Below are 27,300 nucleotides of genomic sequence, written 5' to 3'. Positions count from 1 at the left end.
GCATTGAGTTAAACGGTGGCAGAAATGTATGAAATGTAAAGAACAATATTTTGAATAGCCTTAATAGGTATCTAACGTGTGTATAGGTATTTCACACAAATTTGCCAATTCTTCCACTGAGGGAACATTAGTTTTGAGATAACCTTTGATTATTATTAATACTACTGTTTTATTTTTACCAGGAAACACTGTCAATGGGGATGGGCCTGAGTCCACGCACGCGAAAAAGGCAAATGTTAACCGCTCTACTATTCGAAAGTCCAGTGAAAGCAGAAGTTAGCTGTCTTTCATGCTCCAATGTTATTAAAAAAATCAACCACTAACATCTTTGCTAGAACGAAATGTTCCTACATCTGTAACACTGAAGTTCTTAATAGAAAAGTGGATGCTTTAGTTTTTAATTGCAATTGTACACCGAAAAAAATGATTGTTTAGTGTTGCACAATATGACACACTTCAGAGAAAATGCTATGGGCATATTGGTATCGTACTCAAAATGTATCTACTGCAAAGTTGCAGAGAGAATTATGAAGCCATTTTATACTAGAAAGAACTTTGGATGGAATAGCAAGAGCACATATTTAAAAATAATATCCAAGCATTCGCCAAAGATTGAGGAAAACGCAGTAAAAATAATCGGTCGCGAAGCAAGAAGTTATGCACTGCAATGTATCCACGCACATCTTTCTACTCTGCTCGGTGAATACAGAATGAAAAGAAAGTAGCAGATAGCTGTCAAAGCGCCCCAGTAATAATTGGAGATTGTCCTTCCCTTCTGAAGCCTAAAATCAAATATCTACGTGTCTGGTAAATTCCTTCAAATACACCATGTTCATAACGTTCTACCTTCTACGTAAGATCAAAAGTTAGTTACAGACATATATCCTAAGTAAATAGATGCCTTACAATATGATAAAATGTAATGATTTAAAGGATTGTAATTTGTTTGTTATTCCAGCTATAGGCAGTGTATGCAACTAGGAGTACAAGAGTTGAGTAATTTTGGACATGATCGGATGGTAAGACAATGCGACCTCATTGAAGCCAAAAAAATACTTTACTGGAATCTTGACATTTCATTCTTCACCATCAATCGGGTTATTACCGAGTTTAAAAGACATCAAAAGTAAAGTGTGATTTCAAGTTCTGGTTGACCAGGCTAAACGCAATGACAGTTGAGGGCTACCAAAAGTTGTGAGAAACCAAATACAAAGTGGAAGTCTGCAACACAAGAGAGTGAGTCAGATTACAGCTGTCAGATATCTGCTGCATCACCTAAACGATCATGGAAGAACTGCAAGGCGTAAATCCTTGCTTACCACAATTAATATTGCTAAGTGGAAACAATGGGCAATGAATATGGTACGACATGATGGTGTCAGGTAATTCTCACTGATAAGTCTATACTTTCCCAATTTTCATCTAGCGGACGCATGTGAATATGGAGACAACTCCCTTCAAAAATTCTACTTCGACCGACAACAACTAACGGTCAAACACGGGGGGGGGGGGGGGTTCAGTAATGAATGTGTGGGGCAAGGAGGGCATTTGCACCTCTAGACGTTCCGACTTGCTCGAATGTATTGCATGCTCAACAGCACAGGAGTCTGCTACCATTTTCGCCTTTAATGTTAAGCCAGCAGTTACATAACTTTAAAAAAAAAAATCTCAGCCGTCAAATTAGCACAGCGATTAACTGAAATCAAATTGTTTTATTTGCCAATCACGTAGTGGTGTAATAATAATAATAATAATAATAATAATAATAATAATAATAATAATAATAATAATAATAATAGCATCACAGCAGATGATGATGATGATGTTAACAAGATTACTTTCAAGTAGACTGCGCAAATCTTCACTACCTCAATACGAACACACACTATTTCTTGAACAAATAATTTTACTTCCAGGAACACAGGTGATTTTTTTAAAGAGGAATTTGCAAATCACTTACTGAAGCACTGCTTGAGCAATAAATAAGTCCACTTCACTTGCGAATCCTCTTTGTAAATGAAGCTCAACAAGCATAGTTGCACAACCTGTGCCATCTGTCGAATGAAGAAAGTGGTACCGCGCTAGGATATAATTCTTTTCTGGAAAGAACAAAAATATTAATGTAATTCTTACTTTTACGTCACATCGAAAAACTACGCATTATTGTACTTTTTTTTCCTTTCTTGTGGAAAGCCGGCTTCCATTAAATTGTTTTAGTGTATGATATTTCAATTCTTCACATCTTCCTGAACATAAATCATAGCGAGTATAACTGCTGTAAAGCCGTTATTAAGGCCTGTACCCGAGTATAAATCGGCTACGACTTCTTAAAAATTAAATTTCGTTTTCAGCCTGTTACTTTGTTGATAAATATATATATATATATATATATATATATATATATATATATATATATATATATATATATATATATATATATATATATAATTTTAAAAAATATAGTATTATTTAATATAGTTGTTTATTTGCTACTTTGAAACCATGTAGAATGAAATCTCGTTTTCTCGTATATCAGAGTTTCTACTGATCTGGAAAACTCTATTCCCTGACTTTCATGACAGGTGTCGGATGACGTTGACATACAAATAAGGAATAATAACGTGAATATTATATACGAGAACATTTATTCTATAGAGTCAAATAGTAATCAATTGCTCATACGTACATTCCACTTACCTCCCATAAAAATCTGAACAACGTCCCAGTGATCATTAAGTTGAAATTGGTGTACAATTAATGTTAGAAAAAATATTTTATAAAATTTCCCTGACTTTCCCTGACTTCCAGTCTTTTTCCCGAGTATTTCCTGATCAATACATATTGAGAGTGAAAAAAAGATTGTGTAACACAGTAAGATTGTGTTACGCAATACACTGTGTAACAGTCGCATTCCAATTCTTAAGCAAGAGTGAGAATACAGAAAGACAGCGATATGTGTTTTTCGCCGTGTGTCACAGTCTTCCTATCGCTAGCTTAGGTAAGGACGGTAGGAAACACAATCATTCCGTCACATAGAGAACGCTTGCAGTCAACCATTGTTCAATCGTCTACTGAAACAACTACTTCTTCAGTTACTTTCTAATTACTTAATCTTCCAAGTTAAACAGTTAACTAAGCATGTATTCATCTACAAATACATCGTTGTTCACGCAGTCATCTAGTAATCTAATTATTCAACTATTTAACTAACAAGGAACGGACATGAATCTGTCATCCGGACATCCGAATTAAATCTAGTCTCCATTCGATAAACACAACAAAGATACGTTCACGCACAAAAAATTAGGTGCCATGGACAACGGAGTAAGTACATGGGGTCCATTAACCCTGTTAGTATAAAGAAAATTGTAGACTTACAGTAAAATAGCTATTGCATGAACACTGTTCATTGGAAAGTCATGGTTTATAATTCATTCTCTTCAGCATGAAACAAGCTTTCCAGAGGTGCTATGTATTGGGACGCATAACGTACTTGAACAGGGAAAATTGGGAGAATGTTGGGAAAATTCCCTCCTGAAATCCCTCCCATCAACTTCGGAACCCTATGGAGTGGCCCTGGGTAAAAGTACACAATCCAAATGTATTTCGAAAAATACTGTAGGGGATAAGAAATATGTGTACCAAGTTTTATATTTTATAGATGGAATAGATATGAGGGAAAAGCTTGTATACCAATACACACTTTCCCTTCATAATTATTCTGTCTAGCAATACAAAACTTGGTACACTACACACATTTCTTATTCTCTATAGTGTTTTCCGAGATGCATTTGGATTGTGTGCGTTTACCCAGGGCCACTCCAGAGGGGTCCAAAGTTGATGGGAGGGATTTCAGGAGGGAATTTTCCCAACATTCTCCCAATTTTCCCTGTTCAAGTACGTTATGCGTCCCAATACATAGCACCTCTGGAAAGCTTGTTTCATGCTGAAGAGAATGAATTATAAACCATGACTTTCCAATGAACAGTGTTCATGCAATAGCTATTTTACTGTAAGTCTACAATTTTCTTTATACTAACAGGGTTAATGGACCCCATGTACTTACTCCGTTGTCCATGGCATCTAATTTTTTGTGCATGAACGTATCTTTGTTGTGTTTATTGAATGGAGACTAGGTTTAATTCGGATGTCCGGATGACAGGTCCGTTCCTTGTAAGAACTTTAAACGACTTCTGATAATCTGACAAATGAAAATGACATTTACTGAAATTGAAAAGATTTGTAGGTAAGAAACCCTATTTCGGGCCTTAATAAAGACGTTTCAGCGGTTGTGCCCATTTAAAACTTATGTTGAGGAAGATGTTAAGTATTGAAATATCACACATTTACGCAATTTAACGGAAGCCGCTTTTCTATAAGGGATAATTGAGATCAATTCAGACAGGCAAAGAAAAAAACTTACCTTGTGATAATCTAAAATGTTATTGAGTTTAACAGACGTTAAAATTCAGAACAAAGTAAGAAACCAATATTTTCTTTTGTCCAAACGAGTTCCTAGCCCGAGATATAGGTCGCCAAAATGACGCCTTTGGCGCCATTCCTCACGTGCGAATTGCGGCAAAATATTAAAATCTTCTATCTCTGAAACGATTCACGGTATTTTGTTGCTTTTTGTTTTATTTGAAAAATTAAAAAAATTACTAATTAAAATGTTATTCTCTGTTTATAAACATACGTTCCAGTTCTCGTCCTGTAGCCTTTTTTAAATCACATTTTTCAAAAATGCTAATTCCAAAAATTTTATTTTTATTATTATTAGTAGTAGTACCATACAAGTCCTGAAAAAGAGGAGTTGAACAGGGTGTATAAACAACTGAAAATTTTTCCATACATTAAACCAGTTTCCGTTTCCACATCCTTACCTATTGGTCTCATGAAATCAAAATCTAGTCTAATTTGACAGGGCATTTTAATTCTGCATAAAGGTAAGCAACAGATACAACATTCAAACATATTGAAGCTTCCACAATAAATGTGAAAGTTCCAAAACCTATTACAGGTTCCGAAGCATACCACTTCTCTGAACTCTGATTAGAATTAAAATTAGCAATCCAGTTGACTCAAAATGTGTTCAACTGCATTATTATCTTCCTTTGATATTAAGTGATGTCTTCCTGAGGCACCTATGATCTTTAAAACATCAAAAATTGGAAGTGAACATTGGTGGTGGTGCTCTTGCTATCTTGCAGGTGGAAATCCATATTCAGCAGTCGGTTTATGTGGTACCATACAGTTCACTGCGATCTCATTTAATTCATATCTAATACCTATAACCTCTGCAACCACCAAGTCATAGTCATACATACAGGCCACAAATATCCCTCTTTGTACGTTATGAATCTGAATATTCATTCTCCTGCTGTTTCTGAGACCTTGGTTGGATAAATGGTTGGTTCTTAATCTTTAAAATTCGTGCAATATGTTCCCCCATCACTGTGAGTCCAGACATGTGACTTATGAATTCTTTTCACAGGGCATTTTAGCTGGACCATTTTTTCTATTTTTGCTGGCGGAATTCTTCAACTTCTTCTTTAGGAACAGGATTAGGGCTGTTAATATGTATGTCTTCACCACTCTTGTAAAATCCTCGGCTAATGTGGTACTCCTGCAAGCCTTCTACATGATCGCAAAGCCCCTTCTCATGACCAGCAGCACTGTATACCCATTCCATTCGCACAAGCAGTTTCGTCAAATCAAACAGTTGATAATGATGTTTGAAGTGGCTAGGAGCACGCCTACGATTGCAGGTGGAAGAATTTTGCGTATTGCCAACAATGCATGTGCGAAGTCACATCCTCTGTCATCACAACTGCAATACTCGTGGTCCTGTTTTGAAAATGTGTGACTCTTGTAAAATTTCAAACCTGGTCAATACTCCAGTGACATGCTTGCACTTCTTGTGGCAGAATCACAGACCAATTCTCAGCAAATTCACAGTGAAGCACTAAACATAATTGTTCAGGCTCTACACGTCCCTTCACTTCTGCCATATGTTGTTGTTGCAATTTCTTTAGATTTGGTCTGTTACTGCTTTCACTGTCTATCTCCCAAGTTCGTCAATGAAGGTATAAATGGCAACAGTTTTGTTAATGAGTTTATTTTCCTCCCACGTTGCACATGTAACCTTAGAAGAGTTATCTGCTATATTTTTCAGACTACGTATCTGTAAGGAGGGTTCCCAGGGCAGTCACCACATTCCTGAAACAAACAGGCATCACAGACTACTAATGGCTTCACATGTCCAACCAAGGTATCATATGTTAAGCCTTCAAGTAAGTTGTGCAAAGTTACCATACGAAGTTCAAAATTGACACAATACACACAAAACAAACATCTCTAAGTGGGTGCGGAACCACCCACTTTGGTCACAATGAATAAAATTTTGATCTTCTAATGTTTCTTCTTATATATGGCGGAAGTTTCTTGAATACTTGTCGTCATGTATCTTTTTCACTTTCATCACTTTTTCTCTTGCAACTGTTATAGTAATTTGTCTTTTCTTGTTGGTGCTGTGGCGAGGACAGTCCCATTTATATTCCAAGTAAAACGACTGTGCAATTTGAACATATACTTCATTCACATGATGGCATCCGGTTTTCCAAACATTCCTTTTGCAGATCTCATTACTTGTTTAATCCACCATGTTTTTGCTGCAGAAGAAATGTGGTGCAAAATTTGCTCATAACGGGACACTTGGGATAATTGCTAGAGTTTTCACCCTTTCACTGTAGGATTCACCCGATTTAATAGCTGAAATGATGCTTGATGTAAATTCCCGGCAAGTTGTACAAGCTTCTTTTGGTCCATTTTCTTCTGAACATGGAATTTCTACTTTGAAGAGTTTAAATAGTTTTAATTTGGTACACTCATCCACAGCTGCAATAATTTTGTTGTGCTTTCTTGATACAGCTTACGACTGGACTTCACTGGCCATGGTTTCTTAACAAAAGTAACACCAATCTCTACAACTGATTGATTCAGGGAATGTAATTATTCTTTTCCAGTTAGAAAAATCATCATCATCCAGACACTGGGATGAAACTCTTATTACTATATATATATTCTCTGTTATTATTAGAGTTACAACAAAATGTAAGAGGAAAAATCGTCTCCAAATATGATGTTTTCAATCTAAAGTGAAGAAATTTTTTAAGTCGGACGAGCCGTTTGGGCTGTACACGCTTTATGCATTCAGTGTTAAATGAAAATACAACGTTGCCATTTACCTGGACCCACAACATGAGTGAATGAAGTTAGTTTGAAATGGGGACTGGCCACTGACATGTTAGCGTAAAAGACAGTAACTTCATTCACTTATGTTGTGGGTTCAGGTAAATGACAACGTTGTATTTTCATTTAACACTGAGCGCATAAAGCGTGTACAGTCCAAACGGCTCGTTCGACTTAAAAAAATTCTTTCACTTTAGATTGAAAACATAATATTTGGAGACGGTTTCTCCTCTTGCATTTTGTTGTAACTCTGATAATAACAGTTGCCATACGTCAAGGGACTTCTAAGACACCCTATATATATATATATATATATATATATATATATATATATATATATATATATATATATATATATTCATTTTATGGATTCACTCTCCCGTGCTCAAACTAAGTCCTTTCAACAAACCACGCTACAACTTAATCAATCAACAGAATCATCACAAAAGCTTACGGGTACTGTTGGACCACAAATTTGGTGAACTGCTCTCTTTGTTTTCCTGTTGACAACTGATAACTGAACTATGAATTAATGTCTTCTCCCTTTTATATGCTAGGTCAAACACAGAATTATCTGGTTGGTTCCAGAATGCTCTAGAAGGTTTTGTTACATTCTGGAATAATCTGGATGGTTCCACATTGTTCCAGTAGATCATAATTTGGAACGTTCTATGTAAAGAAAACCCAAAAGAATAAAAAATATTTCACCAGTTTCAACTTCGTTTATCGTTTCTATACCATCGCATTGGTCAGAGCTTTTGTTTATTTATTTATGAAAACCTAAAGAATCAAAGTGGTGTGTTTTCCTTTTCAGTATATTAGCATTCTTAGAGATATAACTTCTGTACAAATATTTGGATTGGTGTTTCTGGCACAAATAAATAAATAAAAAACGCTGCAATCAAGACATCAGTCATGGAAGTTGAAACACAAACATTGTTTATAAAATGTTAAACTCAAAAACAGAAGTTCTCTTTTCCAGGGCATGTACAGGGTTTTCATAAAGTCTGGACGGATTTAATTCGCTTATAATTTACATAAAAATGCTCATATTGAAATCAAAGTGCAAACGGTAGCGGAAGGATTAAATTTTTACCTGTAATCTGCACCAGCTCAGTTCATTCACCGCCACACCTCGAACTGGACGCCATTTACGTCCACACATTCGCGTAGGCGGCGCTGGAATCTACTTACAGCGTTCCGCCGTGTTTGATCCGAAATGCCAGCCACAGACGTCCAGGACGCTTCCTGTCTCCAAGAACTTAGCATGCCACTTTCGGATTGCACTCTCAGTCGGTGCCGGCTTTTTGAACTCTTTGGTGAACTTTCGACACACCAGAATTGGTGATTTTAGCTCTGCGTGCCACAGAACACATTGCGCTTTCTCTTTCACCGACGCCATCTTTGATAGGGTTGCCGCTTATCTAACAGTGTTGCCAACTAAAAATTTAATCCTTCCGCTACCGTTTGCACTTTGTTTGATTTCATTATGAGCATTTTTATGGAAATTATAAGCAAATTAAATCCGTCCAGACTTTATGAAAACCCTGTATACTGAATCGTACTGATCAACAGCAAGAACATTTTTGGGGGGATTGGCATATTTGAATATAAATTTCAAACAAAGAAGGCTACAGCACGAGAATTTGGATATATATATTTACAAACGATGGATATCATTTGAATCAGTAAATTACTATCTTTCAAACAAAACAAAATATATTGAACCGTTCAGACATAAAGCACTTTAATATTCTGCCGACATCGCAAATGATGCCCGAGACGAAGTCTCTGGCAGCCTATATCTCGGATCAGAAATTTTTTGTTTAAAAAAAAAAAATGTTTCTTTACTTTGTCCTAAATTTTAATATATGTTAAATTCCGTAACCTTTGGTGCGAACGATCCCGGGTTCGATTCCCGGTAGATACACTAGGTCGAAAAAGTGTAATAGCGTTTTAAGGCCAGCCTTTCTGAGTGAGGTTTTCCTCATTCACACTAGGCAAATGGCAGGATGGTACCTAACATAAGGCTTCTTCCTTTCTTCCCCAACCCTTTCTACCTTCCCAATTCCCCAGGCAGTGTGATTGCCGAGTGATGTCATCCCTTATGGGTGAAAGGTTAACATGGCCATAGATGGCCAACGCGTTCGAACGCCCAGAAATGTAGTTTTTAATTGTAATCCATACAATTTTCTAAAGTGATGATGATGATGAAAATGCAAATTTTCAGTGAATAATTGGTAATATTCACACGCTTAAATAGTGCACTTTAACCCATTTATGAATTAGTTGATACTAAAAAACTATTATGCAAGGCATTTTATATAGAGAGTTTCCATTATTAGTCTGATTACGGGAATATATAGATTCTAAAATACATTGAAATACAATAATCTAGCATGTGATTAAAATAATAACTGTGACAGTTTAAGCTAAAAGAACATCCGATGAAAGGCAATCGAGAATTTTATCTGAAATATTAATGCGAAACTGAAAAGGAAAATATTGACTTCTTGGAACACGTTCTAGTCAGTGTTATTGTATATTTAAAATGTGTTCTTTACGTGCAATTTGTGTTCTTTTCCCTTGAAGTTAAAAAAAAAAAAAAATCAAAGACATTCGAAATAGAAAGATCTAAAATAAATATGATATTGATAATGACATTTGAAATCATTCGCAAGGAATACTATTATACATGTACTCACCGAATTTCATATATTCATCATGTAGTCTAGAAAATTTACATAATAATTGATTGTAGACTACATAAAGACACAATAATTATACAGGGTGTTACTAAAATTCCAAAATGAAATTTCGTAACTTTTTCGTAACCTTTTCAATAGTGAATTTGGGTGCGAATTAGGCTGAATTTTCATCCATACGATAAAAACGTACATTGCTTGCGATTTGGTAACGTCTAAAGCCGACCATAGACATTTTTGGTGGTGAATTTTGACGTTTTATAGAACAAAATTTTCCAATCTGTACTTACATTTGCAGTTAAAAAAAAAAAAAAAAAAAAAAAATCGTGACCCGAAAGCTAAATTCCGTGACTTCGTGACCGATAGACACCCTGTTATAGCCATTTTCTTGTAGCAACTTACGTAATGCAGTCTTCTTCAAAAACTTTTGGCCATCCATCTTGTTTTAGATGCCATATTCTGGCAAACGTACGTAGGAAATTCTAATATTTAGGCTCTAAATAAAGTGGTCGATACCACAGGAAAGAGTATAGGGCTTCTGAAAGAGAGGTAGGTGGCCAAAATTTTTGAACAAAACTCTACATAATTACTTTTCTGAGAAATTTATCATGATAATTAAACACAACATGCAGCACTTTAGAATCCATATAACAGTGATAAAAAGAATAAACACCACACGTGGCACTACCTTTCCAAAATATCTGTGCTATACTTTGATGAAACTGAGGATGGCCACTTTTGTGTTCCGGAGAGCCTCTTATAGACCAACTTAATGCTGACCTAAGGAAAGTTTCCCGTTCAGGTACATCGGCATTTATCATACTAAACAACCTAAAATAGACCAAAATGATTATATAAATATTACAGAATCCAAACATATTTCAAAGTAGAAAATTATGTATAAAACGCGAGTACAATGTTATTGTAATTGTAAATTCAATTTTCAGATGTTTACCTTTCTAGGAAAAAAAAGAGAGAAGGAAGAAAAAGGAAAATTCTTACTAGCAATACGAATACAAAAAGATTTCATCGTTAGACTGGCGGAGATCCGAACTCCATCTCCCATCTACCGAACTGTTCGACTATTGGCTATATGATCAACCTTTGGCACCAAAACAAATCTAGACATGTCACATACAGCTCATTTGATCAAATATCCTTCAAATGGGAAATAAGGTTCGAATTTTCGTTAACTTAAAGGATTACATTCTTCTGTATTATTCTAATATTGTTCAGAACTACTGGTATTATGTGCAAATAAAACAATTTAAATATTTTATGGAACAATGTATAAAAAGAAAAAAAAAATTAGTTTAGTAGACACAGTACATTTTCCAAGTTATTCCTATTAGCAGTTAGTATCATACAAAATAACCTAAATATTACAAAATGTCATAAGGATCCCATTTTAAAGCAAATTCTACTATAACAGAAGAATATCTTCTCAACTTAATATTGCGTAGTGTTTTATTTATTTATTATTTATTTTTCTCCAGACGATATTTCAGTTGTTTACGCTACAACTTTTGTCTGGCCACTTTTATAAAATTGAAAAGGAATCTGTTACATCTTCTGTCTCCTCTATAATAATAAAGTATTCTCCACAACATCCTTAAATTGTTGTACACCTGAAGAAATCACTTAATCATATCAAAAATATTGAGTAAGAAGCATATAATTCGACCATATCACTTCACTTTGGCTTCCAATGGTATTAAACCATGATTCTTTTTTTTTCTTCTTCTTCTTCGATATTACTAAAATTTGTTTCAGTGGATGTTTCGGTGTCAAAATATTAACGCAATATTAAGTTACACAAACGTTCTTTTTATTAACTTAAATATTCTTACCAGAGCCTTTCTGTTTCAAGTGTGCCCTCGGAAAATATGTGAAACATACTTAGGCCCCACTCTCTTACGGAGAAAACCTTTCCTTTGCTTTGGGGGAAGAACTGAATGACCTCGGCTGTGTTGCCAATTCGTCATTCAGTCATGTGATCTTGGCGTGTGAAGATCGCAGGCTATTTAAAATGACTAACAAGACAGTCAACAGCGAAGCCGGTGAAATAATTCAATGTGTCAATCCTGTCTGCATCCAACTATCCCTCCTCTTTCGAGAGAAGTACAGGAAAAACACGTCAACAGTAGCGCCGGCAAGGGCACACTTGAAAAGAAAGGCTCTAATTACCTAATTAATGTCTTGAATCAAAGGGTTAAACGGAGGTAAGCGTATTTAAACTAATACTCTAGTAAGCTTTAAAAAAAAAAAAAAAAAGTTTATAAACACAAGACAAAATTGTTAATGTACAGATGTTAAAAGAATACAATGCCATGAACGACACGATATTTACGTACCATAACGCTCACGTTCCGGACTCAGAATCACCAGAAGTAAGTTCTTTAACACTAAGCTACCATCCCTCAATCACGCTTTGCTTTATAATTAACTACTTTAGTTGTGTAGATCAACGGGGAGTGAGCTTCTCATCGGGAACTGACATACTGATCTAATTGGTTACTTAGAAACTATCCACAGATATACCTAGGATATTGTTACACTCAACTCATACAGACGATGTAACCCAATGTACTTTTCTCTTCAACGATTCTTGACTAATTGATTACCTGGCAACATTGTTAAGGTATGTTAAAAAATTAGTGGAGATAGGATGAATGGAAACTAATTAACGTACCTAGATACAATAACATATTATAAACAAAGGTATCTTGTGGCTTAAGTACGCCCTGTTTCAAAAAGAATATACGTATTTCGAATGCATATATTTATTAAACTTTAAGACATACGAATATGAAATTTTACACACATATTTACGAACCTCTCAAGTTCAAAATACAGTTCAAAGTTCAAATTACAGATGTTCAATATGTCCTCCATCAGCAACACCAACAATATCACATTGATACTCAAATTCCTCCCATACTCGGGTAAGCAAGTCCTCCGTCACTGATGTTATGGCAGTACAGATCCGGTTCTTCAACTCTTCCAGATTCTGTGGGAGTGGTGGTACATAAACGTTGTCTTTAATGAAACCCCACAGGAAGAAGTCACAGGGTGGCAAATCCGGTGACCGTGGAGGCCAGCTGAGACATGCTAAGTCGCCAGCTCCTTAACGACCAATCCAACGGTTCGGCAGAGTTTCATTCAAATATTCACGCACTTGGCGACTTCAGTGAGGGGGGGGGGGGTGTCTTGTTGAAAAATGAAGTTGTCTTCGTGCACTTCGGAAACAACCAGTTTTGAAACAGCGAGATACTGCTGACTGTTAACCGTGTTTCCATTAAAGAAGAATGGGCCGTAAACAGATGATCGGGAACAAAACACATTGACTTTGGGCGAATCTCGTACATGTTCAATGACTGCATGTGGGTTCTGTAGGCCCCAAATTCGAACATTTTGTTTGTTTACCTGACCACTAACACGGAAAGTCACTTCATCACTGAACAAGATGCGTTGTGCAAAAGTGTTATCATTGTCAATAGCATCCAGAATCTCGTTACAAAATGCCACACGTTTGTGTTTGTCATCAAGACGCAGAGCTTGTAACAGCTGTAACTTGTACGGCTTCATAATCAATCGACGTCTCAAAAGACGCCAAATTGTTGTTGTCGACACTTGTAACTCCTGACTGACACGACGAGTTGATTTTGTAGGACTACGTTGGAAAGCAGTTTGAATTCGTGCAACATTTTCTTCAGGAACATGACGGCGGCCAGACTCTTTCCTTTACATACACATCCTGTATCTACAAACTGTCGATACCATCTGCGAATGTTCCACCCATTCGGAGGATCAATTTGGTACTTCACGGAATTCCATTCCGCAAACTCGAGAACACAAAATGATTTCTGATGCGGAGTATCCATTTTAAACATATGACGGTTACCAAGCAAAACAGAAGACAACCGACATCTAGCGGCTATTAATATAAACTAGACTATGTATTCGTTTCTCCAATAGTCGAGCCGAGGCGCAGCGATCGATAGTTTGGACAAAATAATTCTTCGTAATACATATATTCTTTTTGAAACAGGGTGTATTTCTTTCCATTATTGAAACAAATCTTGATATCAGGGAATAAATAGCAATAACATTAGGTTTCAAATTACTAGAAGTTTTTAGGCGATAAAGTTTGACCTCAAAGGACACAAAGAAAAAATGGAATGAAAACCTTCCTTCACTAATACGTTTGATTCTCCATTGTCTATCAAGTCTCTCCCGGCGGGAACTCATGTGGTTCGGTTTCCGTGTAAGCTGTAGGTCCAAGTCTCATCTAGCATCGCTATTGAAAGGGCGCTGAACTCAAATCTAACTATCAAGTGTCATGCATGTGCACAAACTGTTAAACAGGTATGTCGAAAACGATATAAAGGAATCAGTATTAAACTCCGACCTGGATATTCTAAACGGAAGATGGAACTTCAACAATACCTTCACTGTCGTTACCAGCCACAAAAAGATAGATACACACGGCTTAGAATTTTTACACTATGAAAAAAACTCACGCTGGAAACTTGAAGACGGTTTTAAAAAATGAAAATGAAATCCTTGAGTTTTACGTCCCATGGTTATGCCGGTTAGGCTAAAGGAGACGGTGATGATGAGTAATGAATGAAATGGTGGAATGAAGAAAATGGAAGGAAACGGGAGAACCGCGAGAAAAACCCACGCACGCGGTGTTTGTCCACCACAAAGTTCACATGGCGGGGGCTGGGATCGAACCCGGGACCCCAAGCACCATAGGTGAACGCTCTACCACTGAGCCACCGCGGCCCCAAGACGGTTTTAAGTTATAACATGTTAATGTACAGTATTGCTTAAAGAAAAAAAATGTACCACATTGATTTCTGGCAACGTACCTAGGAAATCCTAACACTTCAGCTCTAAATAAGTATCAAATCAGCTTTTCTCTTACTTTTTTGAACGAGAGTGTCATTGTTTTCTGAGAAAATTTCCAATTATCCTATCCCCATTAATACTACTTTTTCTTACCTTGTATTGACAGTGGTACTACTGATAAAGCAAGAAGTTACCTGACTGTTGATTGATCATTTAATCCGTAACATAGTAAACAACAGCAAAGTGAGTACTTCTAGCCAATAACAAAACAAACTCATCACAGTCATCCTTCATACTTATCGTATTTTCCTCATGTACACTCTTTGTTTTATTATTATTATTATTATTATTATTATTATTATTATTATTATTATTATTATTATTTGGGATCTAAAAATTGGGTATGTCTTATACAATAGTAGTAGATTATTCCTTGCATTTTCCCCTTTCTTTCGGACTAAATGCCTTTCGCACCTTGCACTGGTTGTCTTTGTAGTCATTGGGGCCGCGATGGCTCAATGGTAGAGCGTTCACCTCTGGTGCTTGGGGTCCCGGGGTTCGATCCCAGCCCCCGCCAAGTGAATTTTGTGGTGAACAAACACCGTGTGCGTGGGTTTCCTCGGAGTTCCCCCGTTTCCTCCCACTTTCTTCATTCCACCATTTCATTCATCACTCATCATCACCATCTCCTTTAGCCTAACCGGCATAATCGTGGGACGTAAAACTAAAGATTTCGTTTCATTTTTTTTTCTTTGTAGCCATTGTCAGTCTAGTATGAGAGCGAATTGTTAATACGCGCGTTTGTTGTTTTCTATGTGGACTTGATGTGAGCATTAACAAAGCCTTCAAAGCAACCATGATAGAAGAATGAACCCGATGGATGAAATCTTCTGTGGAGAACTTGACATGAGCAGGATTTAAAAAAAAAAAAAAATTGACTGTAGAAGAAGCTTGTACTTGGATGAAAAGATCCTGGGATAATGTCAAGACTGAGATCGTTGTTAAGTCATTTAAGAAGTGTAAGATTTCAAATGTCTTAAATGGAATTGAGGATGAGGCCATAAATGACAGTGATTCGTCATCAGACACAGATTAGGTCAGGCTAATGGATGAGAGTTTCGACAGTGATGAGAGAAGTGTTCACAGTGATGAGCAGTATATAATAGCTTTTATGATTAATAATAAAATTTGATTCAACTACTTTTAAGTGTATGGTAGGTACCGTAATTTCTACTTTTTCCTCTAAATTTTGTGTTCGAAAATCAAGGTGCATTATACACGGAGGCGTCTTAAACATAGGAAAATACGGTAATTACCACACAATATTTTGATCTATTGCGTAATATTGTCCTTATAGCACAAATTATGAAGGGAAATGTAAAACAACTAGAAAAACACACCATAAATGATACAACTGATTATAACTGAGAGAAAACAGAGGGATACTACAGGGGTGCCCACAAGGGGGGGCTATGACGCAAACTGCGTCATTGAAATATTTGGGGGGGTTAAAATCTATATAAATATGGTTGATGAGGGGGGGGGGGTAAAATTAATCGAACAGAAGATTTTTTCATGGGAGAACACCTACGGATAGACAACTGGGGGGGGGGGGTGCGTCATAGACATAAGGGTGGGTGGGCACCACTGGATACTAAACTTGTTATTGATCTGTCTGTTTATGAACACATGAGTGTGACGAAGCACTCAAATGTTAACACTTACTTTGTTTCTTTTTTGAGTATACGTTCCACAAAAAACTATATATATATATATATATATATATATATATATATATATATATATATATATATATATATATAGGGCGTTCATTAATTAACATTTAACGGGGTTTGTTCCATGTTTATCCGTTTTCCCTTAAACCTTGTTCTACAAAGATAGAAAGAAAGGAAAAAGCACACGAAAGCAATAAAGGATGACTTAAAAACTTAATTTTTCTATCACTTATCAATCTCTCACTATATACTATGAACAGACATAATCGAAAGTGCTATCTACACAACTTCTGTTTTCAATACTTATTGAAGTGCGGAGTGGTTCAGTCTAAGCACAATTTATTGTGCCTTCAAAACGACCACGTCCTAATATTTACTCCAAATAACTGTTTCTATTTCAAAGTTACTGATGGAAAAAGATGTATATGAGCTTACATGCTTTTCATAGTGACTATACATGCTTTAATTAGGTTCTTTACAAAAATGGCATGCACTCTACTTTACCACCTAAACTAGTTTGATTTTATTATCCCTATCTCAGTGAAGAAAAGTAATTTCAGAAACTTCAGACTAAAGATGTCAGACAGGATCTCAATTATTTATAGCGAAGTTGTGAAACGCCTTTCTGAGATCTTAAATCACTACTATTATGCATTACAATGGGATTATCACAAGAAAACATACTCACAAAATAAGCAAGTAATTAGTAAAAACATATTACAGTAAACTCACCGTGACAGTTTATTGAAGTGTTCATCTGAGGGAGGTGTTTCAGATTTTACAAGGACTTCCACCAAAAGTACGGCCAGATCAGCACCACTAGATTGCTAATAAAAATAGAAACATATATGATAAAGTTTAAAATACATTTTATTTATTATACACTAGCAAATGTCTACGTATGTTGCCGCGTACAATATTTTGCGCACTCTCCTTTCCCTGCGCTCCCTTACACTTCATTTATACTTAATTGATACAAAGATGGGGCCGCGATGGCTCAGTGGTATAGTGTTCACCTCCGGTGTATGAGATTCTTGAATCGATCCCAGCTCGCGTCAAGTGAGCTTTGTGGTAGACAAACACAGTGTGCGTGGGTTTCTCGGGGTTTTCCCCGTTTCCTCCCACTTCCTTCATTCTACCATTTCATTCCTTATCATCACCATCTCCTTTAAACTAGCCGGCATAATCGTGGGTCGTAAAACTTAAAGATTTAATCTGATACAAGGAGATTTTTTTTAAAGACGTATTTCCGAATTGTCATCAATTCTATTTCCTCTTCTCCAACGGACAATAATTCAAAAAAAAAAAAAAAAAAATCGGTATTCAGTATTTGACAAGATATGACATACATCACTTTAGATAATAAAATGTGATTAAAATTTATTTTAAGAAAAGTATATAAAAATAATAAACTTATAACATTTCCAGTAACATTAGTACAAGACAGCATTCATTTTTAATCTTCACAATCTCCCAATAATAAAACTCTCTCAACAACAAAAAGAGGGTATTTAATTTTAATCTTCAAAAACACACACACAATAATATAACTCTCTAACAACGAAAGAAAAAGGGTATCTAAAACCTGCACAGATTATTCACTGATTACTTATTCAATTTGTTTTAGGGAAAAGTTTCGAAATCCATCCCTTGATTTTGACTGAATTGTTGGAGATATTGAATTCTTCCCAAATACATGGGAAAGGTGCTGCTATCTATTGATTAGTTTCTTTAAACTCACCTTAAGCGACCACACGCCCGTTAACGATCCCTTTCCATCTTAACTAGCAGTGGTTGCTTAACCTTTCTACACCCGCCAGGGATCTGAATGAAATCGTAGGACTCGGACGTTGGCGTCCCTTGTGACTCCCCCTCCTAGTTAACACAGAATTATAATTGATACATTGTTGGAAAACTTGTGGAACAATGATTCCAACGAGGTAACATTTGTGCAATTCCCGCCCTATTCGTAGAAGAAAGAGAAGAAACAGAAAATCCTAAAAATATACGACAAAAATAGAATTTAAGGGCCCCTGGCAACCCTTGCAGTCACCCTACGCTGACGAAATGATGCTAATGTGTAAGCAACACACAGTGACACTAATATTTTAAAAATAGCAGCCCTTGCTGCAACACAAAGCGAGATAAAAATTCAGAACAAAATTCCTATACAAACGCCCTGTACATTATTTTCAATGGGCTGTTGCAGACCTTTGCAGAAAAAATTCATTGAATTTGACATTCACCCACTATCACCACCATAGTACCACGTTTTAACCCTTTCCGCCCGAACCCGCACAATCGTGCGAGTAGCTTTTCTCTATTACACAAGCGAGAATTTTTCATTTTTAACGCTCACTACGGCTTCAAAACACGCACAATTGTATAGGTCCACTTTCTTAAAACCTACGATGGGCCCACGCATTGTTTTAATAAGAATGTTCTATACTTGTTTCCTGTAGTATGGAGAAACCGGTTTCATGAAAATAATCTAAGAATTTCTACTCCCGTGCGGATAGGGTTAGATTAGGTTAGGATTTAGATTTCTGGGCTTTCAGCATCTAAGGCCATTTAGCCCTTCACGTTTGAGGGATAACGTCCCTTGGCGAGCACACAATCCGGGGAAAGGGAAGGAAGAAAGGATAGGGGAAAGAAGGAAGCGGCCCGGGACCTATAAGGTAGGTACCACCCCGGGATTTACCTGGTATGAGGAAAACCCAGAAAAACCTCATTCAGTGTGGCTAGCCTGAAAAAACGTTTTACACTTTTTCGAGCGAGTGCCCCCACCGGGAATCGAACCCGGAACCGCTCGCACCGAAGGCGAGAGCGTTAGCGACTACGCTACGCGGGGCCACCGTGCGGAAAGGGATATACACAGCATTTTGTTGCACACATCATGTACATTAACAAGAATTAGATTTCTAGATTAATTTAGTGAAAAGATATCTCGTCTTAAATGCGACCGTCCCCCAAATAAATGTAATTTTCGTCCAAAAACCGATCCTCAAAAAATTGTACAAATTTGCACCCTCTTCCCCTATTTCCTCCCATATAAGCAACAGGCACACACATACAGGGTATTACCATGTAGTGGATGAGTGTACCCCCAAAACCTCCCAAAACCTTATGCAAAGGAAACAAAAAAACAAACTTTTCATCCCCCTTCGCCGTGGTAGCCCTCACATACATAAAATACATATCGGCGGAAAGTTTCAAACTTCAGAAACACATTGATACCAATATTATTTTCCTAGCTTAATTAGGGGCTGAGCTATTGACCAGTTGCATCAATGGGCTTGTATATAAATGTCTCAACTGAAATAAATTATATATAATTTATTCGTATTATACAATAGTAGAAACTACGGAATTAAGTCCAGCCCTCCCCGCTGGTTTAGTGGGATGGACACACCTTTGATGCATGTGGTCGCGAGTTCGATTCAAGATGAGGGAGCATTGAACGCATTATGGTGGTTCGTATTCCACCTGAAACTGTAAGTTATGTTTCCTACAGCCTTAGTTCTAAGAAGAGATGCTAAATATCAACAAAAGTTCCCAGTAGGAATACTCGGTCGGAAAGGTGTGAAAGCGTTTTCAGGTCACCCAACCTGAGTTTATTTTATTTTTTTTTTTTGGGGGGGGGGGCTTTTCTTATTCACACCAGGCAAATGTCGGTATGGTATTTAACGGTCCCAGGCTGATTCCTTCCTTCCGCCCCAATTCTTCGGGCAATGTGATCCCAGAGAGACATCATCCCTCATACGTGACGAGGGAATATGGCCATAGATGGCGAAAGCCCAGAAATCCAATTCCTAATCCTAATCCTAAGGAATTTTGGTACTTACCCTCCTGATAATTATACCTATGTACAATACCTAACATATAGGTCCCAGGCCGCTTCCTCCCTTCCCTTTCCCCTAATAGTGTGATCACCGAGGGACGTCATCCCTTATACGTGAAGGGCCAACATGGCCATAGATGCCGAAAGCCCAGAAATCTAATCCTAACGACAAACTAAGTTCAAGTGGAAAATCCCGAAATTATCCTGCAAAATTAAAGACCTAAAAGTTCCAAGCTTAATTTATAATCATAGATGTTCGTTTATCAACTGCATAAGGCTCAATAAAGCTAAGCTAGCAGTGACATATTGTGACAAGACAAGGATTATTTCCGCAATCATAATTTGTAAAATGTGTGCAATTGTTTTCGTTATCAAAGAATTATTTACGAAGTAGTTAACGTACATGCCTAGGTCGAAAGTGATGGAACAGTCATCTTCAAAGATTAGCATCATCAACATCATTATAAATGTCTTGCCCTCACTAACAGACCAAGTAACGCAAAACTACGAATCTTTCATACATTGTATCGTTATCTAACATCTTAGCCTTGACATAAAAATCATCTGTTTTAATACCCTGCTCCCCTTTCATAATACCTATCAAATCTCTCAGGATAGAGTGCCTTTCTATTTTCCCTACCAGTTTCTCTTCCTCTTTTCAATTAGTGCAATATTATTATTCTTTTTTACTATTTCAAGCATTTCCTCAATAGTCCTTCGTTCGATCTACTTACTTTCTGTTCTTCTTCACACCCACATTTTGAAAGTGTCTAACCGCTTTTCGTAATTTTCGTGTGTTCATGATTCTGCCCCGAATAATAGAATACTCCACATCAAACACTGGATGACTTTTTCCTTAACTTTTCATTCAAAAACCCACACAATATACTTTCTTCTTGTTCCTTAATGCTTTTTTCGCCGTTCATATTTTCGCTTTAATTTCACGTTCAAACTTCATGCTTTCGCTAGTAAACAGTTTGCATTTCTCCCCTTCTATATTTGATACAGAACACTTCATCATGCTGTTTTTGCCATAAGTACTGTTCACTTGACGAGGCTACCTCTGGAAGGGATGGTATTGTCATCAACATGCATAACGCACACACGTGGGTTGATGCGCATCCCATGATACGGTTGTCACTCATCATCAACACCAAATTGGACGCAATGTATGGTGTGGTATTGTCCATGATCAACTGATAGGCCCATGCATGCTACCTCAAAGACTGAATGAAGCACAGTATTTGACCTTCCTACAGGACACACTGCCCGAATTGCTGGAAAATGTTCCTCTAGTGATTCGCTGTAACATGTGGTACATGCATGATGGGGCTCCCGCGCACTTTTGTCTGTATGTAAGCCGGTGGTTGAACTTTCCAAAGACGCTGGGTCTGGCATGGTAGTCCAGTGCATTGGTCTCCGAACCTGAATCCACTGGAACTTAATCTGTCGGAACACATGAAAAGCGTGGTGTACGCTAGTCCTGTCAACGACTCGAAACACCGTATCCATAACGCCTGTGCAAGTGTTCGCCATGATCCAGGCATCTTCGAACAGGGTTGCCAATCCATGATCCGCTGTTGTCATGCATGCATTGCTGTCCATAGCGCACACTTTGAACATCATCTATGACGTACACGACGAACGTAGGTTTGTCTCTCTCTGCACGTGGATATCTACTGCTTCGAACTTACTATTCCCACGCTTCCGGCCTTCGTTAACTCTGCTGGTGATATGCTTAATATGCTGTATGTTCATAGGAGTTTTTTTGTCCTTATTTCGGTCAGGAATCACCTCCCGACATTTGTTACATGGATTAAGTTACATACTGTATACTAGGAAGGAGAGGTATACGTAAGATAATATTTAGTTTATAGAAATGAAATATTTAATTCGGTGTCTCGTTGTTATGCCCTTTAGGCTACTGGAAAGGGATCATTATTGAAAGTAAATGCTTAAGAAGAGTTGGTGGAATGAGATAGTAACAGGAAATGGAAAAACCCCGGGAAAACCACAAGACAACATGTTTTCTACCACGAATTCTTTTAAACCCCTTCCGTCAAAAAAAAAAAAGCTCCACCACTAAGCCATCGTGGCCCCTGGTCATAGAAATATTACAGCACTTGTAAATTCGATTACCTTACTTGTCAATACCACGCACAGAAAATATTAAGTGTTTTTATTGTAATTTTAATTGATTTTCTAGTGTACAATAAGTTAACTGAATTTACGAGATTTCTTTCGTTTGTTTGTTCGTTGAAATTTACAGTGCTTCGTTAGCAGTGAGACTAAATTAGTAGACATGGATCTACAGTTTAAGGTGGAATTCCAACCACTGTTAATACGTTCGAATTTTTTAACGCTCTTCTACCGGGAATCGAAAATGGGACCACGTGCAGTAGTCACTATACAAGGGGAACCGCTTTACCGGTTGCCTCATTTCTCTATAACCTTATTTTATGTAAGTACTTCCTCGTGGCTATAAGACACCCGGGTTCGATTCCCGATACGTGATCCTCTGGCTTGGATCCTCATCTCACATGGCTTCGATGCTGTAAACGGACCTTAACTCGATTGGACTGGATTTGTGTTTACCGTCCCTTTCAGAACCAAGGTAATACGAGACGTGGACGTACAGCTTAACGTGGGATTGAAATCACATGAGCTTCCTCCGGGAATCGAAGCCGGGTCTCGAATTCAAAGACGGGTATCCTATCCCCATAGCCACGAGGTGAGCTGGACATTAATTCGAAACCAAATCCTGAACTTATTCTTCTGCTTATTAACTTAGATTCTTAAAATTTTTCAGTTAAGTCTTAACTTTCATATACATTGCATGAATATTTCGAACAAATTTTTGCCTGTACTCATAAACTTAATCTCCTCTTAAATAAAGGTTAGGAATTTTTAGAAAAACCAAACATTATTCAGAAAAAACCCTCCCAAATATTTTTCTAAATCCGATACTGATTATTTCTATCAAATGATATTCAAGGTTGTGTCCGGAAGATTATTGTTAAATCATTGCACAGCTACAGTATAATGGAAATGTGGAAGTACGCTCTGACAGATATATTGAAAAACGTACGCTCTGATGGATATATTGAAAAACATTTATGTGCTAGAAGCTAGAGTACTAAGCTCTAAGAAGTGAAACACAGCTGACTAAAAAGAAATGATCTAGAGAAGAAAAAATGTCGATAATTCAGAAGTTAAAATAACGTTAAATAGCTTCTAAAATTGCCCTCAAATACTACGTACTTTATGTTTACTTTAATTCATAAACCATGTGCTCCATCCATCATGATGGTGAATTCCAGAGCGAAATATGGCATTTAGGTCATGGAATCATTTAACTTTAGAGTATACTATAAGAAAGCTATTTAAACAGAAAATTTCCAAAATTCTCGTTCATTTTCCCAAAAAAGCCGGCTTTTTATGTGCAAAAAAAAAAAAAAAAAAAAACGATTAAAAAAAGCTGGCTATTTTGCATCTCTACTTAAATGATTTCATTTTCAATCAATAGAAACAAATACACAAGGAGCCAAAACTCACCTCGTTATTCCTTAAAAGCAGGGTAGCACCATCATAAAGTAGATCCAGCAATTCTCCATATTTCTGCATTCCAAGATACCTAGAATTTTGGAACACAACTATTAAAATGCGCTTTCACATTAACCCACTATTTGCTAATAAAATACCTATAATGAAGTGCAACATTACTTAGGTTAACTTTTGAGGCTTATTATCCTGACATGAAACGAAACAAAGAAAAATAGCATTGAGCGAAATAGTCCCTAAGAAACTGTTCATGTAAGCAAAGCGTATACCATCACGACACATGTGTCTAGGGTAAAGTTCGTTAGTTGGCACCCCACTAAAATAAATAAAATTGCAAATGGTTATCTGAATAGTGATAACTTATTTCCGAAAGAAAAAAAAAAAAAAAGAGAGGAACTTCTTTAAGCTACACTTCTATGAAATAACAAGAAAGAGCAATTATAAACAACACAAGCTTTCTTAATACCTTTCTATGCACTTTCCACGGTATTCTGATATCATGTTCACTTTAGAAAGCCTTTCTACGACTTTGGGCCCTAACCATCTTTCCCAGCTGCATGATTTTGTTCGCCATACACTTTCTAAGCTATCTTAAAGTCATATTGACTGTGAACAGGGGTTAAGTGTCGTATCGCCGGACCAAGTTTAGGAAATTTTCCAGGTCAATTGGAGAATTTATTTAAGTTTGTGAGGAGGAATGACTGAAAGTAAGGTAAGTTAAATAGTAAAAGTGAAGAAAGTTGTTTTTGATGTTGTAAGCGTCACTGTATGGTGAGGCGGTAGGACTATTTCGTGAAGAGGTACATTTGTTACGAGATAATAGCGCGAAAGGCAGTGTGGAAATGGAGCGCATATGTCAAGCCTGTGACATATCATGTGTTAGTTACGGGGAACTATAAAAATAACGAATGACAGTTATTGAAATTTTGTGAAAGACACGGTATGCTGAACAGGCGAACAGTGTGTGGTAAATGTGGAAATGAATTGAAAATACAAAAGAGGAAATGAACATATTTTTTTCAGTGTGGGAAAAGGGTAAGGAAACCTCAGAAAACTGTTGTACACGATTTTCTTTTTGAAATTGGAGAAGTTTACAAGCCACAGTTTTGAAGGTGATTTCAAACTCAACGGGAATGTATTTCTGCACAGTGAACAAGAGCTGTATCGTATGTTAGCAAGTGAAGCATCGCGAAACCATGACAATTGTTATTGAAATTTTTATGATTGCCAAAACCCACGTCATCACTACCCTCGCTTACGAGTATACCCACCGTCGCTGATGCGGCTGCTCCCTTCCTACACTCCCCCGCGCGGGCTCACCATCCTCTGGCTTGGTTTGATAGTGTTCGTGCCTTTTAGTGGCCACCTAGCATAGGTTAGTTTGTTTTTGCACTGTAGTTTTTATGGCTGTAACGTGATCTAACGTAACTTAAGGTACTTCAACAAAATATAACCGAAGGCAGAACATTTCGGTGCTCTTTTTCAGTTTTCAAATTGGTCTGGCGATACAACACTAATGCCATATTCAACACTGCTGTAACTGCTTAGTCTTCAGTGCTACACCTGTCTTCGATTTTTGTGGGCTCGTTCCTTCCCGTTAGGTCACGAAACAAATCGCCTCGAGTGGGATATCTAGTAAAAATAGTCGATCTTACAAAAAGTGTGTACATTCTATATCGATTTTATACATGTGTAACATACTGCCATTGCTAATCTGAGACGATACAATATTCAACACGCCAACAGAAAATGACTGGACATTAGAAACCATGCTTACGCAGAGAGAGAGAGAGAGAGAGAGTGAAAAAAAAAACATTTGTCATAATCGGTGGTTCCCATATTCTTAGTCTGCATGAACAGGATTGATTTGTACCTATTCCTAGCTGTATTTCCATACAAAATTATATCTTCAATTATATACTGGGAAATAAAATTATAGAATATCGGAAGTACCTTATTCCTAATGTGGTAATCGGATGAAGCATGAATATATCCTTATACCTTCAATGACAACCCTTACTTGTTGTCAGCGAATATACACCATGTTTTAATAAACAAACATATTTAACAAATGAAAATATCTGACGTAAATATAAGATTACTTGCGTAAAACACGTACCAGAAGTTCAGAGTAAACAAATGAATTTCGCTACTTAAGAAACTTTATATTTAACTGTTGTCCTTTTTACCTGTAATACAAAGACCTATATAACTGATGAGCTTCATAATAATCGCCAGCATCAACAGACGCTTGTAATTTTGCCAAAAGTCGCTGAACGCCATGCGAAACCATTCTTTCCCCGGCCATGTTGACAGTTCGTCCTAAAACCCGAATTTTGCTGGTATGCGAACCGAAAGCCAGTAAATATACAAATCTCAATACTTTGAATCGCTCTTCTCAGAAGTGTGTTATCTGAAAAGAATAGATATGAAACAGAATAGGATGTCTTGGAGTAAAGAAATGAAAGAATGTGAGATAGGGAGGGAAACAATAAAGAAAGCCGCTTATCGAGTGCAGAAAGTTTATATAAACAACGATTCATAACAAGACTACCACCATTTAGAAATAGAATGTGTTATATCAGAAAGACAAATTATTGCCGTAGGATGTAATTTATGTATATGACATACTTATAATGGGTGGTAGAAAACAGGATAACCCGCCACGCGATGTTTGTCCACTATTAAACCCATTTGGCGGGAGCTGGAATCGAACCAGCAGAGTCCCCATGCACCAGAAATGAGTGATCTACTAATGAGTCACATAAGCCCCATTACTGAAATCGCGAAAATGAATATATATAGAGAGAGAATAGGTGAAGGGGGAAGCTTGAATTCGCATTATTGAATACCAGCTTTGGAAACAAAGGCTTCTTGTTCAGCTTTTGTAGATATTACTGGGCACCTTAGTTAAACCGAATGATAAAAAATTCTACAGTTCTAGATTAGGGACATATGTTCATGAGACATAGCTTCTATTATCAGGAAATACACTCTTATTCAGGGGTGTAGCCAGCAGGTTTGTGAAGGGGGGCGTCGCTTTTGAGGGGGGCAGCTACAATGTACAAAGCCAAAAAAATGTGTTGCTGCTAGTGTTTTGGAGACCTGAAAGAAAGGAAATTTTAGTTTCCTTCTGGAAAACTAAAAATACTATTTTAGCTTATTATTATTATTATTATTATTATTATTATTATTATTATTATTATTATTATTATTATTATTATTATTATTATTATTATTATTATTATTATTATTGTTATTATTATTATTATTGTCCATAAATTATATTCAAGATAGTTTTCATTATGCTTAATGAAGAACTACTGCCCGGAACCAAACGCTATACTTT

At 36.8% G+C, this 27,300-nt stretch overlaps 1 protein-coding gene and 1 non-coding gene across 2 annotated transcripts in view; both read right to left on the bottom strand.

Moving 5' to 3' along the window:
- The window catches only part of LOC145664908 (Golgi to ER traffic protein 4 homolog), a 43,189-nt gene extending 16,896 nt beyond the window's left edge, over positions 1-26,293 (bottom strand). The window contains exons 1-5 of the mRNA XM_081731990.1: positions 26,141-26,293; positions 23,946-24,024; positions 17,282-17,376; positions 10,645-10,787; positions 1,961-2,099 (exon numbers count right to left, since the gene is read on the bottom strand). Of these exons, the coding sequence (XP_081588116.1) occupies positions 1,961-2,099; positions 10,645-10,787; positions 17,282-17,376; positions 23,946-24,024; positions 26,141-26,259 (575 nt within the window). The 5' untranslated portion in view covers positions 26,260-26,293. The remainder of the gene's footprint in view (positions 1-1,960; positions 2,100-10,644; positions 10,788-17,281; positions 17,377-23,945; positions 24,025-26,140) is intronic.
- Positions 19,328-19,401, bottom strand: TRNAR-UCG (transfer RNA arginine (anticodon UCG)). Its single transcript has one exon. It is a non-coding gene; the product is annotated as a tRNA-Arg (tRNA).
- Positions 26,294-27,300: the final 1,007 nt, after the last annotated feature.

This window comes from Thermobia domestica, chromosome 11 (assembly GCF_964235325.1).
Source record: "Thermobia domestica chromosome 11, izTheDome1.hap1.1, whole genome shotgun sequence".
Taxonomy (NCBI): Eukaryota; Metazoa; Arthropoda; class Insecta; order Zygentoma; family Lepismatidae; genus Thermobia; species Thermobia domestica.
Note: the sequence above shows the minus strand (reverse complement) of the source record. Positions and strands in the feature narration are given on the sequence as shown.